At 42.1% G+C, this 20,076-nt stretch overlaps 1 protein-coding gene across 4 annotated transcripts in view; it reads left to right on the forward strand.

The window, feature by feature from the left end:
• Positions 1-20,076, forward strand: part of APP (amyloid beta precursor protein) — a 298,757-nt gene that overhangs the window by 209,972 nt on the left and 68,709 nt on the right. For all 4 annotated transcript variants that reach the window (XM_077819733.1, XM_077819738.1, XM_077819747.1 and 1 more), the window contains 2 exons: positions 14,552-14,626; positions 15,919-16,077. In XM_077819733.1, the coding sequence (XP_077675859.1) occupies positions 14,552-14,626; positions 15,919-16,077 (234 nt within the window). The remainder of the gene's footprint in view (positions 1-14,551; positions 14,627-15,918; positions 16,078-20,076) is intronic.

Raw genomic sequence — 20,076 nt, forward strand, 5'->3', positions numbered from 1 at the left:
GAAGGACCCACTGAAGATCTGCGTGGGAACCCCATTCTTACATTCCCCAACCCTCAAAAGATCCTCACAACTGGTGCTTCTCTTCTGGGATGGGGGCCATCTCCTAATGTGCCATGACCCAGGGCAGGTGGTCCACACAAGAGGTCACACTCTACATCGACATTCTGGAGCTGAGAGTAGTTTCTTATACTTGCCATCACTTCCTTCACAACATACAAGGCCACTCCATCAGATAATGCTAGACAATAGGGCTGCAATGTCTTACTTCAGCTGACAGGGATGGAGCAAAATCCCAATCCTTATGTGCAGAGTCTCTAAGGCTGTGTAACTGGTGCCTTTCATGTCAGATACAAGTTGCAGCTGTCTGTCTTCCAGGCCTCCAGAATACAACTGCAGGCTCCCAGAGCAGTCGCTTTCTTCAGGATCACAAGTGGAGCTCAACGGTTCTGTCTTCCTCAGCATCTACCAGATCTGGGGTTCCCCAGAAGCAGACCTCTTTGCCATCCTGAACAATGCAAAATGCCATCTTTTCTGCTCCATAGGAAGATGTGGCAGATGGCTTGTTAACACTGTGGCCCTATATCGTGCTGTATGCTTACCCGCCTCTATCTCTAATCCTTTACTCAAGCTGTGTGAGGAAAGCACAATAGTTATTCTCATAGTGCTCTCCTGGTCAAGATGAATTTGGTACTCTAACCTCTTTTACATATCTGTGATCATGCCTGTTCTACTTCCTTTCAGGAAAGATCTCCTGTCACAGAACTCAGGAATCCTGATCCATCCCAACCTCTCCTCCTTGAACTTGAAATCATGGTTGCTTGATGGTTCTTGAGCATGGAGCTAACCTGTTCAGAGACGGTCCAGTCAGTTCTCCTACCTAATACTCGCAAGACTTACATTCAGAAGTGGAAATGCTACCATTTCTAATTTGTTCTTCACTCTTCCCAAGCCTCAGTGATTCTGCATTCCAAAATCCTGGACTACCTTTTGGATTTAAGAATGCAAGGTCTATCTATGAGATCAGTCAGAGTATATCTGGCCACCATCACCGCCTTCCATTCACCCACCAAAGGCTTCACAGTCTTAGCAACTCTACTGCAGCTAGGTTCCTCAGGGGCTTATGCAATCTGTTTCTGCCTGTACAGAACCCAGTCCCCCAACAGGACTTAAATTTGGGTCATAATGCCCAGAGGAAGTCTCCCTTTGAACTGGTGGCTACCTGTTCTCTCCACCTCTCCCTCAAGACTTCGTTCCTCATAGCCATCATTTCAGCTAGTCCAATGAAAGAGCTTGGAGTTCTCATGGCTGATTATCCGTATACTCCATTCTGTAATGACAAGGTTGCACTGCGTCCCCATCCTCACTTCCTCCCAAAGGTCTCTTTGGAATACCACATTAATCAAGAGATTCGCCTACCAGTGTTCTACCCAAAAGCTCACGTCTCCAGAGAGGAGACCAGCTAGACATCAGACGGGCCCTTGCCTTCTACTTTGACAACAGGACTAAGTCCTTCTGGGCCTCTCCTAGGCTATTTGTATCACTTGCGGAGAAAACGAAGGGCCAGCCTACTTCCACACAAAAAGACTAAGGGGGTTCAGGTTACATCATAATCTGCTATGCATTGGCTCGTATATAGCCTCTTCACAGTGACAACACATCCCACATCCTTGGCTCTATTGAAGGACTTTCCCAAAACAGATATTCGTAGGTCTGCTACTTGGTCCTCTATCCATAGAGGAACTCTATCCTTTGCCAAGCATTATACCATCTTACCTGCTTCCAGAGATTCTATCTTCGTTGACACAGTCCTCCGAACTGTCCTAAACTTGCCTTCTCAGCACCCACCTCCTTGCTGAGTTAATGCTTCGGAGTCTTCTACAGTGGAGCAGCTGTACAGACATAAGCTCAAAGAAGAAGGAGCAGTTACTTATCTTACAATAACTTGAGTTCTTCAAGATGTTTTGTCCTTATCAGTAGTCTGCCTCCCGCACTCCTTCCTCTGAGCTGTAGGGGCTCCGCTTCACAATTGAGAAGGAACTGAGTGGTGTCAGGCCTGTGCCTCCCTATATGCCTTAATTTGGAGGCACAAGGCAGCCAAGAGCACATAGACTCATAGATTTTAAGGTCAGAAGGGACCATTGTGATCTTCTAGTCTGATCTCTTGCACATTGCAGGCTACCTCACCCACCCACTCCTGAAATAAAGCCCCTAACCTCTGGCTGAGTTACTAAAATCCTCAAATCATGGTTTAAAGACTTCAAGTTACAGAGAATTCACCATTTACGCTAGTTTAAACTTGCAAATGATCCATGCCCCATGCTGCAAAGGAAAGTGAAAAACCTCCAGAGTTACAGCCAATCCGACCTGGGGAGAAATTCTTTCCCAACCCCAGATATGGTGATCAGTTAGACCCTAAGCATGTAGGTAAGACCCACCAGACAGCTATCCGGGAAAGAATGCTCTGTAGTAACTCAGAGCACTCCCCCATCCAATGTCCTGTCCCCACATGTTGGTGATTTTTGCTACAGGCAGTCGCTGATGGGCCACATGCCATTGTAACTAGTGCCATCGTACCATCCCCTCCATAAACTTATCTAGATCAGTCTTGAAGCTACTTAGGATTTTTGCCCCCATCCCTTCCCTTGGAAGGCTATTCCAGAACTTCACTCTGATAGTTAGAAACCTTTGTCTAATTTTGAGCCTAAACTTGTTGATGGCCAGTTTAGAGCCATTTGTTCTTGTGTCCACATTGGCAGTTTACTTAAATAACTCCTCCCCCTCCATGGTATTTATCCCTTTGATGTATTTATAGAGAACAATCATATCTGCCCTCAGCCCTCTTTTGGTTAGGCTAAGCCAAGCTCTTTGTCTCCTCTCATAAGGTAGGGTTTCCATTCCTTGGATCATCCTAGAAGCCCTTCTCTGCACCTGTTCCAGTTTGAATTCATCTTTCTTAAACATGGGAGACCAGAATTGCACACAGTATTCCAGATGAGGTCTCCCCAGTGCTTTGTATAATGGTACTAACACCTCCCTATCTCTGCTGGAAATACCTCGTCTGATGCATCCTAGGATTGCATTAGCCTTTTTAATGGCTGCATCACATTGATGGCTCATAGTCATCCTGTGATCAACAAACATACCCATGTCTTTCTCCTCCTCTGTCGCTTCCAACTGATAAATCCCCAGCTTTTAGCAAAAATTTTTGTTAATCCCTAAATGCATGACTTTGCACTAATAAATTTCATTCTATTTCTAATACTCCAGTTTACAAGGTCATCCAGATCTTCTTGTATGATATTCCGGTTCTCCTCCGTATTGGCAATACCTCCCAACATTGTGTCATCCGCAAATTTTATTAGCAAACACTCACTTTTTGTGCCAAAGTCAGTAATAAAAATGTTAAATACGATTGGTCTGAAGACTGATCCTGGAGGAACTCAACTAGTAACCTTCCTCCAGCCTGAGAGTTCACCTGTCAGTAAGACCTTCTGTAGTCACCCCTTCAAACATTTCCATTAATTCGCCTATTAATCCCCATCTTCTCCAATTTAATTTATAATTTCCCATGTGGAACAGTATCAGTTGTCTTACTGACATCCAGATAGATTAGATCTACTGCATTTCCTTTGTCTAAAAAAATCGGTTACCGTCTCAAAGAAGGAGATCAGATTGGTCTGATTGGCATCCATGCATCCTACAGTGGAGCACATCTAGGGACCAAATGTCTTGAAGAACTCAAGTTACTGTCAGGGAAGTAACCTCTCCTTTCTGACTCTGCAGAAGGTGAAAGGGTGCTGCTGCCTAGGACATGAGTCAGGACAGAAAGTTTTGCTACTTACAAATGGATCACATATCTGTGATTTGATCATAATTTGATATAGCTTATCTGCGGTGATGTGCAAAACTTCTTCTATGAAAAGCAGTGCTGCTCATTAGAGAGCGAAATTGTTTGTAGTCTTTAAATTGGGAGCTGCCCCAGTGCGTACAAGATCATACATTAGCAACTAAGGAAATCTCTGAAGGCTTGTTTAGTCCTGTAGATATACACACATTTTGCCATGTACTTGTTAAAATCAAGAGTGGGGTTGCGCGTGTGTGTGCCCCAAGGTGACATGAAATGCATCTAAAACCAAAGCAGGAAGATACAGGCTTTGAACTAAATATGAAGCCACATTTTTTTTTCTTTAACCAAAAAGACTCACATAGTCTGAGACTCTAAGTATCATATTTCATCCTGCTGAACATTAGGAGCTGAGCTTATATCTCTTTCAGAAACAGGATTTGTAATGGAAATGCCAATAGAAACTTTTCCAGTGGTATTTCCATAAGCAGCACAGAGGAAAAAAATATTTTTAAAAAAGAAGTGCAAAGGAAGTTTGCAATACATACTAGGGACAAAACAGCAACCCCTGAAAGCTAACCTGGTACAAGTTGGATACGCTGTATATAGTGTTCAGGTATTGTACTGTAATTTTTCTGTAACTTGCATTCTCTGCTCCTTTACCCTATTGGATTTTACTTCTTTTTCCCATTCTCCTGTATACCGCCTAGTCTTCTGCATAATGGAAACCCACTAACCAACAAGCATGAATGAAATTTTCAGACCTATGGAGACTTTGTGGCATTAGTAACAAGCTCTTGGTCAGGCTGCAATAATAGAATATATCCTTTTTTAATACATCCTTATTAAAGCCTATCACACAAAGAGAATCTATCAATAATAGCATTCTTTAAGTGGCCAGCTGCAAGCAGTATCTTAAAGTTACTGCATAGCCAAGGAGAGTTGCTTTGCAAATAAAAGGCAGTGTATAAAGAGATGAGATTTTTCTTAATTATTCCTTACAGTTTGGCTCACGCTTTCAAGCTGATCCCAAAAACTTGGTCTGAGTTTTAATTGTGTTTGACTTAACCTTTAAGAATGATGTTTTCATAAACTATGTTTATATTTTCTTCAGAGCTGAAAGGTTTGTATAGGAGAACTAATCAAATGTGTAATCTCCCAGAAAGAATTATGGAGAGAGTATGCAATTAAAAAATAACTATAGTACTTGGAATTACATCGATTAACAGGAAAAGCAGATTTCAGAGTAACAGCCGTGTTAGTCTGTATTCGCAAAAAGAAATGGAGTACTTGTGGCACCTTAGAGACTAACCAATTTATTTGAGCATGAGCTTTCGTGAGCTACAGCTCACTTCATCAGATGCATACCGTGGAAACTGCAGCAGACTTTATATATACACAGAGAATATGAAACAATACCTCCTCCCACCCCACTGTCCTGCTGGTAATAGCTTATCTAAAGTAATCCCGCATGGCCCCACAGTATGCCAACATTTTTATGGCTGATTTAGAACAACGCTTCCTCAGCTCTCGTCCCCTAAAGCCCCTACTCTACTTGCGCTATATTGATGACATCTTCATCATCTGGACCCATGGAAAAGAAGCCCTTGAGGAATTCCACCATGATTTCAACAATTTCCATCCCACCACCAACCTCAGCCTGGTCCAGTCCACACAAGAGATCCACTTCCTGGACACTACAGTGCTAATAAACAATGGTCACATAAACACAACCCTATACCGGAAACCTACTGACCGCTATTCCTACCTACATGCCTCCAGCTTTCACCCTGACCACACCACACGATCCATCGTCTACAGCCAAGCTCTGCGATACAACCGCATTTGCTCCAACCCCTCAGACAGAGACAAACACCTACAAGATCTCTGTCAAGCTTTCTTACAACTACAATACCCACCTGCGGAAGTAAAGAAACAGATTGATAGAGCCAGAAGAGTTCGCAGAAGTTACCTACTACAGGACAGGCCTAACAAAGAAAATAACAGAACGCCACTAGCCGTCACCTTCAGCCCCCAACTAAAACCCCTCCAACGCATTATTAAGGATCTACAACCTATCCTAAAGGATGACCCAACACTCTCACAAATCTTGGGAGACAGGCCAGTCCTTGCCTACAGACAGCCCCGCAGCCTGAAGCAAATACTCACCAACAACCACATACCACACAACAGAACCACTAACCCAGGAACTTATCCTTGCAACAAAGCCCGTTGCCAATTGTGCCCACATATCTATTCGGGGACACCATCACAGGGCCTAATAACATCAGCCACACTATCAGAGGCTCGTTCACCTGCACATCCACCAATGTGATTTATGCCATCATGTGCCAGCAATGCCCCTCTGCCATGTACATTGGTCAAACTGGACAGTCTCTACGTAAAAGAATAAATGGACACAAATCAGATGTCAAGAATTATAACATTCATAAACCAGTCGGAGAACACTTCAATCTCTCTGGTCACGCAATCACAGACATGAAGGTCGCTATCTTAAAACAAAAAAACTTCAAATCCAGACTCCAGCGAGAAACTGCTGAATTGGAATTCATTTGCAAATTGGATACTATTAATTTAGGCTTAAATAGAGACTGGGAGTGGCTAAGTCATTATGCAAGGTAGCCTATTTCCTCTTGTTTTTTCCTACCACCCCCCCCCCCCAGATGTTCTGGTTTAACTTGGATTTAAACTTGGAGAATGGTCAGTTTGGATGAGCTATTACCAGCAGGAGAGTGAGTTTGTGTGTGTATGGGGGTGGGTTTTTGGAGGGGGGTGAGGGAGTGAGAGAACCTGGATTTGTGCAGGAAATGGCCTAACTTCATTATCATGCACATTGTGTAAAGAGTTGTCACTTTGGATGGGCTATCACCAGCAGGAGAGTGAATTTGTGTGGGGGGGTGGAGGGTGAGAAAACCTGGATTTGTGCTGGAAATGGCCTAACCTGACGATTACTTTAGATAAGCTATTACCAGCAGGACAGTGGGGTGGGAGGAGGTATTGTTTCATATTCTCTGTGTATATATAAAGTCTGCTGCAGTTTCCACGGTATGCATCTGATGAAGTGAGCTGTAGCTCACGAAAGCTCATGCTCAAATAAATTGGTTAGTCTCTAAGGAAAAGCAGAGAAATTGTAGCTCCAGAAAACTTTAAAATAAAATTCTGTTAAAATACATGTTAGCAAGTATTTTTGCTAACTTTATAAATGAAATAAAATGTCATACTGCTGGGAAACTATTTAAAGGGAGACTGAAATATTAAAACACTTCTTAAAAATTAGTTTTTACCTATGCTTCAAGTATCCCATTGTCTTGTCCACTCTTCTCATCATCTGACTTTTTTCCCCACGAAGAGTGAGAACTGAGGGGCTAAGATTTGCAATGTTAAAAAAAATGACAGGATAAATACATTCTATTTGCCATCCCTCATCCCATTTCCAAGTACATGCAGAGTCTTGCATCTGTGTCTCAACTGCTCCTGCTCATAATTTATCCCTAGCAGGTCAGATAGAATGATAGTGACAGTCTTTGATTGGTTTGGATGCCTTTATTACCCCACATTTGCCTAAAGTGGGACTGATAGCAATAGGTCAGGTATTCTTGCACAAAATCCATCTATGGTTTCCCTTCGCTTACTGTGAAACTCTCAAACATAAATTCTTTTCCTGCCAGGTGAAAACCTTCAAATTTGTTTTGACTCAAATTGTTTCCCTCTGTGACTGAGTTGGTTCATTTTTGGAACTCCCACAGGAGTACTGTATAGCCAGATCAGGAGCCTGTGTTGTGATTGTTTAATATCTTGACACAGCTCTGTGCCTCAGATATTCGCCTATGAAAAAGCATGATAACATGGTTAAGACTTGGGAATTCTTGGTCAAATCCTGTGTCTGCCACTGGTGTTATGTTTGATCTCAGACAAGTCACTTAGAGCCATATTTTTAAAAGTATTTAGGCACCTAACTCCTGTTGGTTTTAGTGTGAATTAGGAACCTACATATCTTTTAAAATATGGTTTTTAATCTCTTGAATTCCACATGTGTAAATGGAAGATGCTACCTCCTTTCTCTCATCATTTGTCTCTGTCATTTAGATTATAAACTCTTCTGGATACGAACTGTCCCTTACTACAGTATGTAAGGCACTTAGTGCAGTGGGGCCAACTGGGGGTATTTAGGCACTACTGTAATACAAATAATTATTAGTACGGTGGCATATTTTAGTTTTTACCAACAGAAGAACCAAAAAAACCCCAAAAAACACCATCAAGAAAACCATGATTCTATGCTGACAAGACAGTTTAGTCCATCCAAATGTGACATTTAAACATTTTTGCTATTTTGTCTATACAACTTCATCAATTTCAAGCTGCCCCAGTTCTTATTTCTTGTCCTGATGGGATTCTCCCTTTCCATTTCTCTCTCTTCTCTGTGCCCCCTGGTTACAGATGCACATGTGCACCGGCACCTCCCTGTTTCCTCGTATTTTAAACATCTATTTAGGTCTAGTTGGTAAATAGCCCTGATGGCACCAGCTGTTGTACTTTAGACAAAGGAGAGCAGTATGTTTGTTTGTTTTCCCCCAAGCATATTGAGGCTTTACAAATTATTCTTCTTGAATTTTTAGGTATCATAGTTTGTTGGGATTCGGAACAGTTTAAAAATAGTGTTTCATCTCCATGCATAGTCCTATTTACCATGCAAGTCAGATTTTTGGGAAGGCACAACAAACACTCTACTGTCTTCAAGATAATATTAATGCTTTCTTAGGGTTTTGAGTTATTTCTGTAGCAATAGTGTAATTTAACAAGCAAAATATAATGTAGTTCCAAACCAAAGTGCTGAATTCTGTTTTTCATCCTACAGTGTAACTTTGAACAATTGGGTTGCATATGTGAGAGGTGAGACTTAAACTTCTAGAATACCAACAGAGGATGGTTCTGCCTCTAGGCTGTTCAGAAGCTAATTCCCTCATATTGCTGGGGAGGGGGGGGGGAGGTTTTTTGTGTCATGGGAAGATGTTGGTATGGTCTTTTATGGGTTTTTTAGATCTATATTATATAGCATAGGACAGCTTTCCTTCCTGAGATGGTGGCTCAGAGGGCATCAACTCTCCAGTGTCTCACGCGGTGACACCCATAAAGCACACAATTCAGACACACAATTCTGCTACTCCCTGTACCAGACATTAATGGTCCATGTCCCCCTCATCAGCCAGGCTCAGAGCAGCCTCTTGGTAGGCCCATCCCTGCTGCCCACCACCAGTGTGCAAACCCAGCTTCTGCTGGCAGTTCAGCACCACACTGGAGCACCCATCAGTGCCAGCTATGGGGTAGGTAGGTCAGCAAATATGGTTCCCAGCCTGACTTTTTTTGTCTTCCCCACACACGGTGGGTCGACTCTGGTGCCGCTGTCAGGATATGATGCACTATGGGGACCCCCACACATTCACAGTGGCATTTGTGGCTTTCTAATGCCAATCGATAAAAAGAGAAGTAAGGACAACGTGGGGAAATACAGACAAGTCAATACCCAGAAAGACAATGGAGCAAATCATTAAGCAATCAGTTTGCAAACACCTAGAAAATAATAAGGTGATAAGTAACTGCATGGGTTTGTTAAGAACAAATCATGTCAGACCAACCTAATGGTGCCTAACGGTAATAAGTCTTACCGTTTGGATGGGGGGAAGCGGTAGACATGGTATATCTTGACTTTAGTAAGGCTTTAATACTGTCTCGCATGACCTTCTCATAAACGAACTAGGGAAATACAACCTAGATAGAGCTACTATAAGGTAGGTGCATAACTGGTCAGAAAGCTGTTACCAGAAAGTAGTTACCAGTGTTTCACAGTCAAGCTGGAAAAGCAAATTAAGAGGGGTCCCCCGGTCCAGTTCTGTTCAATAGCTTCATAAATTATTTTAGATAACAGCATAGAGAGTACACTTATAAAGTTTGCAGACGATACCAAACTGGGAGGGATTTGCAAGTGGTTTGTAGGATAGGATTAAAATTCAAAATGATCTGGACAAACTGGAGAAATGATCTGAACTGAACAGGATGAAATTCCATAAGGACAAATGCAACGTATTCCATGTAGGAAGGAACAAACAGTTGCACACATACAAAATAGGAAGTGACTGCCTAGGAAGGAGTACTGCGGAAAGGGATCTGGGGGTCATAGTGGACCACAAGCTAAATATGAATCAACAATGTAACACTGTTGCAAAAAAAGCAAACATCATTCTGGGATGTATTAGCAGGATTGCTGTAAGCAACACTCGAGAAGTAATTCTTCCACTCTACTCCACGCTGATTAGGCCTCAGCTTGAGTATTGTGGCCAGTTCTGGGCACCACATTTCAGGAAAGATGTGGACAAATTGGAGAAAGTCCAGAGAAGAGCAACAATAACAAGTAAAGGGTCTAGAAAACATGACCTCTGGGGAAAGATTGAAAAAATTGGGTTTTAATATGGAGAAGAGGAGACTGAGAGGGGACGTATCAGTTTTCAAGTACATAAAAGGTTGTTACAAGGAAGAGGGAGAAAAAAATTTCTCATTAACCTGTGAGGATAGGACAAGAAGCAATGGGCTTAAATTGTAGCAAGGGAGGTTTAGGTTGGTCATTAGGAAAAAATTTCCTAACTGTCAGGGTGGCTAAGCTCTCAAATAAATTCCCTAGGGAGGTTGTGGAATCTCCATCATTAGATGAACAGATTAGATGAATACCTGTAAGGATGGTCTAGATCAGTAGTTCTCAAAGCCGGTCCGCTGCTTGTTCAGGGAAAGCCCCTGGCGGGCCGGACCGGTGTGTTTACCTGCCGCGTCCGCAGGTTCGGCCGATTGCGGCTCCCACTGTCTGCGGTTCGCTGCTCCAGACGAATGGGGGCTGCGGGAAGTGGCGCGGGCCAAGGGACGTGCTGGCTGCCCTTCCCGCAGCCCCCATTGGCCTGGAGCTGCGAACCGTGGCCGGCGGGAGCCACGATCGGCCGAACCTGCAGGCGCGGCAGGTAAACAAACTGGTCTGGCCTGCCAGGGGCTTTCCCTGAACAAGCAGCGGACCGGCTTTGAGACCCACTGGTCTAGATAATATTTAGTCCTGCCATGAGTGCAGGGGACTGGACTAATGACCTCTCGAGGTCCTTTCCAGTCCTAAGATTCTATGATTCTCCCCACCATAGCCCATAGGACGCACTGTCTCCTCTCACCAAGAGTCTGTGTGATCCTGCTCCATGTGAGGAATCATTTTCAACTCCAAGCCTGGTTAATGCTTTTTCAGTAGTAGCAGTGCTTCCTTACCTACTGAGCCACAGTTATTTGGGGATTGTTGAGGTTACCCCCGTAGTTGTACCAGGGAAAGCCAGAACCTCAGAGTTTAGGAAGAAAGCCCTCGACAGATACTTACCTTGGTGTCATGATTTTGGCATTCTGAATAAAACCTTTTCCCGAGATAGGTACCTGTACTAGCATGATTGATTTTACACAAATTAGCATATATATACTCTCTGTATAGGTAGACCTACCATGCACTAGAAAATATAGCCAGAATAAATTCCTCTGGTCAAAGTATAATGGGATTTGGGTGATTAGCATTTGTCTTAATAATAAATAACATTTTTGTTACTCCCTCTTCCCTTTTCCCCTTGTATCGCTCTTGCCCTCCTATCCCCCCAAAAAGTATAGCATGTAGTGTGTCCTGAACTGACTTTGACTTTGAAATGCCTTGCGTCTTAAATCTCAACCTAGATGATGTCATTTTCCCGGCATGAAACAGCCAAGTCTTTGAAGTGCCATAAATCTGTATGGCCTTGTTAGCTTTGTTCTTACCATGAAGGAGAATATCTTTATAAGCACATACAAGACAACTTCATGGTCCTGAGGCAGCCTTCTTCTGCAAATGTATGTCTTCAGAATGATTTTTCTTGTTGCAGTTGTTTGTTCTCACACAGATGATAACAATTTTTTGTTGGAGTCTCATAATTTCTCTAAACCTATGACCTAAAAAAAATAGAAGTTTTCTTTGGGTTGTGGAGTTGATGCATATGGATGGCTGCTGGCAAAAAAAAGATGAGTTTTTCTGATTAACTAGTATAAATAGAGGCTTTGAGCACTTTAAATTTGACTGATTGCAAAAATCCAACCCTTAAAATACTGCTTGTGCAAATACTACAGTGAATGTTGTTTCTAAAGATAATCATGCTATTCTACTTTTTCACAAGCCATTCATTCTCACTGCACCAGAGTTGAACTCCGAATCCCAGAATTATCATCTCCTCAACCCGGCTGTGTGAGCTGTCACTTTATAATCCCACTTCCTGTACCCTGAAGGGTTTAGGGAAATGATAACAGGCTGTGAAACCTGGTCTAGCCAAATATGTCCTTATCACATTGCCTACAATGCTTGTTTTCATCATATGGATTAGCAAAATGGCTTTGACATTAAATTTCAACGTTAGTTTTGAGGACAAAGATCAATTGTTTGGCAAAGAAATGTTTTCAAAAACTTCTAACTGCAAATTCAGAGTGAAAAGGAGTATTAAAGAGAGGTTAAAGGTCTGATTTAAAGCCACAAAAGGGGAAAAAAAGATCATACAGAGTTGCTAATCTAGGCTGATGCTCAAGACTTAACATGTACCATGGTGTTTTAGAAAGGCACAGTGACTTGAATTAATGCTGTAGTTTCCATGTTCTCTCATAAGTTGCAGCATTCATGATAATTCAGTCTTCTAAACAGAAACTGCCTGTATGGTCTGGGCAAGTTTTTAAGGCCACCAAAATCATGACCTAAAGAGACGAGTGCTTAATGTGCACTTAATGCATTGTACCACCCTGTACACTAATAGGTGCATTTCTAAATACACCACGCTGTTCGATTCACAGACCAATGGTTTGATGGTCTCTATGCCTCTCCTTGTTCCACCATTATGGTTAGGTTTGGAAGGATTAGCTTTTTAACAGTAAATCTCAGTTAACGTCAATTTCACCACAATACAAACCCACGAAAAAATATTTTTATTGATAATAATCTAAATTTACAGATAGACAAAGTAAGAAAAATGCTGCCTGAGAACTTATTAGAGTTTGTTATGAGCATATTTACTTTGTATATTTTGACATGCAATGGTAACCGTTTGTATTTTAACAGTTCTAGAACTTTAACTTTTACACTTGAATATCAATGCTCTTGCAACAAAAAGAAAATACAGCAGGTCACAGATGGCTCAACAATCTCACCCACAACACTAGCTGAACTGTCCAGGAAGAAGCCCAGATACCCTAAGAAATGGTCGTCCTCCTCAGCAACCTCCCAGCCAGCGTCATCTTCAAAATGCCTGTTTTGACCCAGTGGTTGAGGGTCACGAACTATTTGCCATTCCTGATCCTACATAGCACCTATTCCCTCCCACCATTAGGGCGATTATCTGTCCCATTTCCTACCTTCCTGGGATCCTGTCAGCTCGGGTGGATGGATCCTGGATGTGATTTCTCCAGTTCAGCTCCTTACCACCCTCCTGCCCTGTTCCTCTTCAGGGACACCTCTCACAAAGACTTCTTAAGGCAGGAAATACAGTCCCTCCCTCTCCCAATTGCTCTGGGGGCAATCAAACTTGTCCCACCGGACTTCATAACGGAAGGGGTTCTATTCTTGGTACTTCCTCGTCCTGAAGAAAAGCGGGGGATGGAGATCCATCCTGGACCTCAGGACTTTAAATACCTTTGTCCACTCCCAATGGTTCAGAATGGTGACTCTAACAACAGTAATTCTCTCTCTGGATCCAGGAGATTGGTTTGTTTGGGAGGTTATTTATGTATGTATTTATTTATTTAATTACAGTAGTGCAGACAGAGGTCACTGTTGTTTGCACATGCAGTGTTCAGTGGAAGAAGTTCTACTAATGCACAGAAAGTGCTGTCTTCCAAGATTGCTGCCTAGGAATGAAAATGGGGACATTCATGAGCAAGATCAAGTTTTTGATAACAATTTACAGTGATTTCAAATGGCACGTATAGAACACACAGAGAAGGAAACAGCAGTTACCCCCCTTTGCAAGAGAGTATTACTTTTAATTCCCCGTGGCAGGTGACCTTTCAGATTGTTCAAAATAGGCCTACTGCAAGTTTTCCTATATCGTTCTTCTGCCAGTATTGTACTTGGGACATAAGTAAGCTCAGTTCTTTGTGTTCAGCATGCATACAGAACAGACTAGCAGAAATTGCACATAATCTTGACCTGTTCTGATCAAAAGCCAGCTGATGTACTCCATCAAAAACTAGAAAAGTTTGTGATGTGAATGAATGCCTTTTAGAATCAGTTGAAATTGGTTCATTTTAACTGAGGACATAAAATCGATTTAAACCTCTTATTTTTCTCTGAGATGAGAAGGTCAGTATGTTAACCCATCTAGTAACTCTACTTCCTCTGCTGATGCTGGAGGGTCTGTTAAACATCTACAGTTAATGCACTGCTTCACTTCTAGCAACCTCAAGTTAAGAGAACTTGGATGATGTTCAGACAGGGTGATCCATGTCTTGTTTTTAAATTGGCAACAAGACTCTGTTAAATGTTGCAACTGTTCTTTATAAGGGGAGCAGAAGAGATGATTATCTGCACTATGTTATTTGACTGTTGCTAAATCCCAAACCATGAGAGGAAAACTCAAAAGTTATGCTCCATGTTTTGTTGTTGTGTAGGTCATGAGGGAATGGGAAGAAGCGGAACGCCAAGCAAAGAACTTGCCAAAGGCTGATAAGAAGGCTGTTATCCAGGTAAAGAAAAACACAATTACAAGCAGACCAATTGGGGTTGCAAATAAAATATGAACCACACTAATTGTGGTATAATTTGGAAGCATATTTGTGTTGGGGAATTATTATTTTCTGCTTTTACTGTTGCTCTTTTAGCTGTCAGATATCAGCCTGTACTTTTATAGTTAGCAGTTGAATTGCAGTGGAGAGACTCACAATGTACAGTGTTACCAGTGTAGGGGAAGGTTTTCAATGAGAGTAGGATAGATCTTCAAAAGGAGTTAGGAACCCCATTCCCTTAGGCCACTTTGACCATCCCAGATGTAGTGAGTAGTTACACCAGAATTGTAACAGTATAAACTTTTGATACTGTGTATCTTGGTTCCATGTAGAAATGGGCAAATAGGTTTTGGGAGGTTGGAATAGGAACCAACCTCACTCAAAACAAACCTTCAACCAAACTGGAAATTATCTATTTTTCTTTCTGAAATATTGGAAATGTTTGGAGGGCCTGCATCAGGGCAGAGGGTTCACCAAATTTATCTGAATATGCTAATAGAATGAAAGGAAAGCATTCCCCCTCCACACCTCTCCAGATAGCACACCAACCACACACAAAAACCTAGCCCAAGTAGAGCTTCCTATAATCCAAAGAGCCAGAGACTCCTTTGGGTCCACTGGGGCCATTTGAATTAATGTGGTAGGCATTCATATACTTCCAGGTTGGTTTCAGTGCAGCATCACAAGACAGATACAAATCAAGAACCAGAGTATTACTTATTAAATCCTGCAGTCTTGCTCAGTGTCTTTTGTCCATTCAGACTTTTTCCAGCTCATGGTCATTTTTTGTTTTCTAAGTGACCAATGTTAAGTAAATTTCTGATGTCTCATTCTGTTGAAGGGGGAATTATTTTTCCCCCATATATATGTTCAGGATAGTCAGAAGAGCCTGAGAATCTCTGAGGGCAAGGTGCCTACTAAAATCAAATGCTTCCTGCACTGAATCTTATCACCTTGAACAGGATCCTAAGACTCACATGAAGGATTCATGTGTTGTCATGCTGAAATAGGCAAAAATATTTGATTGGTTAATATGGCCAGATGATCAGACATGGTGAGCACCTAAGCTCCCGTTTTAAGCCAGTGTGGGGAGGGTTCAGAAATTGTACAGATCAACACACTTGGCTGTAGTAAAAGGCAGGTCACTTCCATCATTTGTAGAGAAGGATTTTAATGCTCTGTGCAAAAGGTACTTATCCTTGCTCTGCCGAGCTCTTTAACCATTATTCTACTATTGTTCTTTAAACATGCAGCATTTCCAGGAGAAAGTGGAATCACTGGAACAAGAAGCAGCGAATGAGAGACAGCAGCTAGTGGAGACTCACATGGCCAGAGTGGAAGCCATGCTGAATGACCGTCGCCGCATTGCTCTGGAGAACTATATCACAGCTCTGCAAGCCATCCCTCCCAGAGTAAGCAGTATGCCACAGACTTCACCTGCTATGTAGAAATCACATTAGATATCCTAGAGAGAGGAACGCACCAAAGTACAATTCCCCTCTATAAAGGCACAGAATAACATTTTCTTTTCCTTCATGAGAGATTCACTAAGGATGTTGCCCAAAATTTTCAAACCTGGATCCCTAAAGTTATGCTCCTTAATCTGCATTTAGGCACCTGATACTAAAAGTGACCTGAGCTTCAGAAGTTGAAAGCACCCACAAATCCCAACAAAGTAATAGTTAAGTGCTACAGTGTGGTGTGCAAACAGTAAGACGTAAGATGTCTTTCCCATCTCAAAGTTTTGTGATTTTTGTGTGCTTAAATATTGGGATGCTAGGGGACAGAGCTAGTTTGTGAGAGGATTGTTGGGCATTGACTTCAGCTCCAGAACAGAATCTTAAATATAGTAGATGTGCTAAATATTGTTGTTGTTAATTGTGATATAAACACCAGTTTCAAGATGTGGATTGGATGGAATTTTTAATTAATCCATATTTGTAATGACTAAATGTAGTCCAAAAATTGTAGGTCTTGTTACAGGGTCAGGCCAGATGGGTACAAAAGAGTGCTCGAAGGTAGATACATTCGTTCCAGGTTAAGCAGGTCCCTTTTCCCTGGGTAAAATAAGAGGGATTATTCCAGAACACTCAAGAACTTTCTAGAACTAATTAAGGCAGGCAGGCTAATTAGGACACCTGTAGCCAATTGGGAAGCTGCTAGAATTAATTAAGGCTAATCAGGACACCTAGTTTAAAAAGGCTCTCACTCCAGTTAGTGAGGTGTGTGCAAGGAGCTGAGAGTGAGAGGGCATGCTGCTGGAGGACTGAGGAGTACAAATGCTATCTGGCATCAGGAGGAAGGTCCTGTGGTGAGGATACAGAAGGTGTTGGGAGGAGGCCATGGGGAAGTAGCGCAGGGAGTTGTAGCTGTCACACAGGTGTTACACAAAACACTATAGACAGCTGTGATCCACAGGGCCCTGGGCTGGAACCCGGAGTAGAGGGCGGGCCCGGGTTCCCCCCATCCCCCCAACTCCCTGTTAGATACAGAAGGAGTTGACTTGGACTGTCCCACCAGAGGGGAAGGTCCCTGGCCTGTCCCCTCCGAACCACTAGGTGGACCAGTAGAGACTGTGGGGATTGTTCTTCTTCCTTTTCCCCATGCTGGCCAGGGATAAGGTTATCTGAGGGAACAGCAGATTTGAGCCACGAAAGTGGCCAAACTGAGGGCTACTGTGAATCTCTGAGGCGAGCAAAATCCGCCAATAAGCGCAGGACCCACCAAGGTAGAGGAGGAACTTTGTCACGGTCTGTATTTCCCAGAGAAAAATGAGCCCACTCAGAGTTTGTGGAAAACAGTCAGTCATTTTATATTTTACTGACACTAGATGGAAAAACCCTTAGGGCACTGACAAGATTTTAAGTCAATTGTACAAGTTATGTAGAGTTAGAAGAGACAGATTCAGCAACTTTCCACTTTTTGGAAAGTGATGCAAGTGATAAATTTGGAAATGCATCCAAAGCATTCATTAATCTGCCAGAGCAGGAAAAAAAGACAGTCGGAAATATATGGCTACTGAGATTTTGAAACAAACATTCCTCCGCCACCACACATTCTTGTGGTTAAAAGTCGTCTAAACAATTCTCTGATGTGCTAGAATGTTGGTGATGATGACCAGGAGTTGGGCTTATGTAAGAGGTTTAACCTCTCTTATTTGTCAGAATAGACTGTCAGAGAACCTCTCCCTGATGTCACTTGAGTAGGATGGTTTCCTTTATGGAAAAAAATCCACTTTGCGGGGGAAAATTCCCCTTTGGAAGGAAAACTGCTTGTCAGCTGGATTGTGTGAGAGACTGTCACTACTTAACCACAGTGGTAGGAAAGACTTAAAAGTTGGGCTTCCACGTTCCAAGATTGTGCGTTGTACAACACAAGGCAGAAAACAAAAATTGCTGCAAACAAGTCTTTCAGATAGATGATTAATGTGCAACAGCATTGTAGTTATAACAATAAATATTTTTAAAATGAGGAATACTGGGTTACAGGTGAAAACACAAATCTCAAAATCAGAGAATTTGAAGATGCTAGGGTTTGGGTTTTTTTGGTTGGTTGGTTTTGTTTTTAATTAACCAGTTAATATTTCATCATCAGCTTTAACTCAGCCCCTCTATTCCAAAATCCTGGTACGCTTGTTTATCCCACAGATACAGTTGTAGAACCCTGTTACCTGGCACTTAAAGGGAACTGAAATCTTCCCAGTTACATATATAAATGATGATGGTGAAGTCTTTTGTAGGCTCCTACAACTTGAGCACACCTTTTTACCCTGTATCAATTAAAAGGGGAATCTCAGGCCTTTCTTATAAAGGCTTGTAATGTATATCCTTTATATTTGGGGTGAATGTGGAAAAGTGTGATTCCTGGTATATGTTTTGGAGCATGGGATCTCTGATTAATTTTGACAGGATAAAAAGACATGCAGTCTGTGGTGTGGTAGTGGATGGTGCAGGGTGTTGTGCAACCATATATTAAGAGTAAGATGCGACATGTTGTGGCCTCTGACTCGTATCATAAGGATAGTGAAAAGCCTGGTCTCCAGCCCTTAATTAGTGGGTAGGTTAGCAATTTATAGATCAACACACAGTTTCCTTTGGGACAGTGTGGTCAGTAGCTCACAGCTAAAAGTTACGTGGGGGTAGTGCTTGAGATAAATCTAATCATAGCTTTTCTATTGATTTACTGCATGGCCTTGGGCAGATCACTTAACATCACTGAGTTTAAGTTTTCTTCTCAGTAAAACGTGGATAGCATATCTGCCTTACAAGAGGATTGTGAGGAATAAATAAACTTCTAAAGTATTGGAGAGCCTCCAGTGAAAGGAGTACAAAGGAGTAAATATTTTAGTCTAGGTTTTTGGAGCAAAGTAACTAATGTGCAGATATGGGGTCAGCTCCATGTCAAAAAGAGCTAAATCTTTTCCTACTTAAAAAAAAACAAACAACTATTGGGACTGACAACCTGTGTCATCCTTTGGACTGATGTGCTGAGTAATGTGGATTTACACATCACGGAAATGGGGATTTAATGGTATCTTAAAGTTGTCCCTGAACTAGTTACAGCAAAAATCCCACAGTAAAAAAATGGATGTGTTTAAAGAGAGTCAGCCCTGCAACACAAAGCTGTTCCCTCCTGGAGATGTTACCATACAGAGCCTCACCGTGATCAAATGGAGGCTGTGAGGGATGAACAGCAGCTCTGAGGTTTTTAATAGTTCACCTGCCAGTTTTGTTAATGGTGCTATACTTGCCTCCACCATTTTTTCCCCCTCATTTTCGTTACAGTCTGTTGCCAATATCAGCTGAGATGTGTGGTTCACAAAGTGCAGCAAACAAATGATGACTGCAGTAGCAGGGTCTGTTTTGTTTTGTTGGACAGTGGCTGAGAGCTGAAGGATAGTTAGTTATGTGTGAACAATCTGTCAGATGAATTTGGCCATGTGAGTGTTCGGATGATCTTCTGATTCATGAACAGCAATACCATCAGAATCCAAATATCAGTCCTCTTGCACTCCCTGAGGCCTTTGTCACTAGCAAACTGAAAGGAGTTTGGGCCTGAGGAAATCAAACCTTCTTTGTTTACTGCTAAACAATCTTTGCCGAGAGGGAATTCCCCTCCAATAACGCTTTCCAATGATAAGTCAAGCACTGTGCTATTTTGTTAATATACTCACTACAGAAATAAAGAGTAAACATTTCCAGCAGCTTAATAACTTAGTTTGCCAAGTGAGGTAGCCAGATTCTCTGAGAGAAGGTATGAGAGAGCATTTGTGTTTAAATTGGAAAACAAATGGCTGTGTTTCATTGCAGTTCCTCCACAGAAGAATGTGAATCCCTGGTGCACTGGCTAAGGTGTGAACTTTTTGTGAATGCTTACTGTTAAGATACTGGCAGCAGAGAGAGAGAGAGGCA

This window comes from Eretmochelys imbricata, chromosome 1, assembly GCF_965152235.1.
Source record: "Eretmochelys imbricata isolate rEreImb1 chromosome 1, rEreImb1.hap1, whole genome shotgun sequence".
In the NCBI taxonomy this organism is placed as follows: domain Eukaryota; kingdom Metazoa; phylum Chordata; order Testudines; family Cheloniidae; genus Eretmochelys; species Eretmochelys imbricata.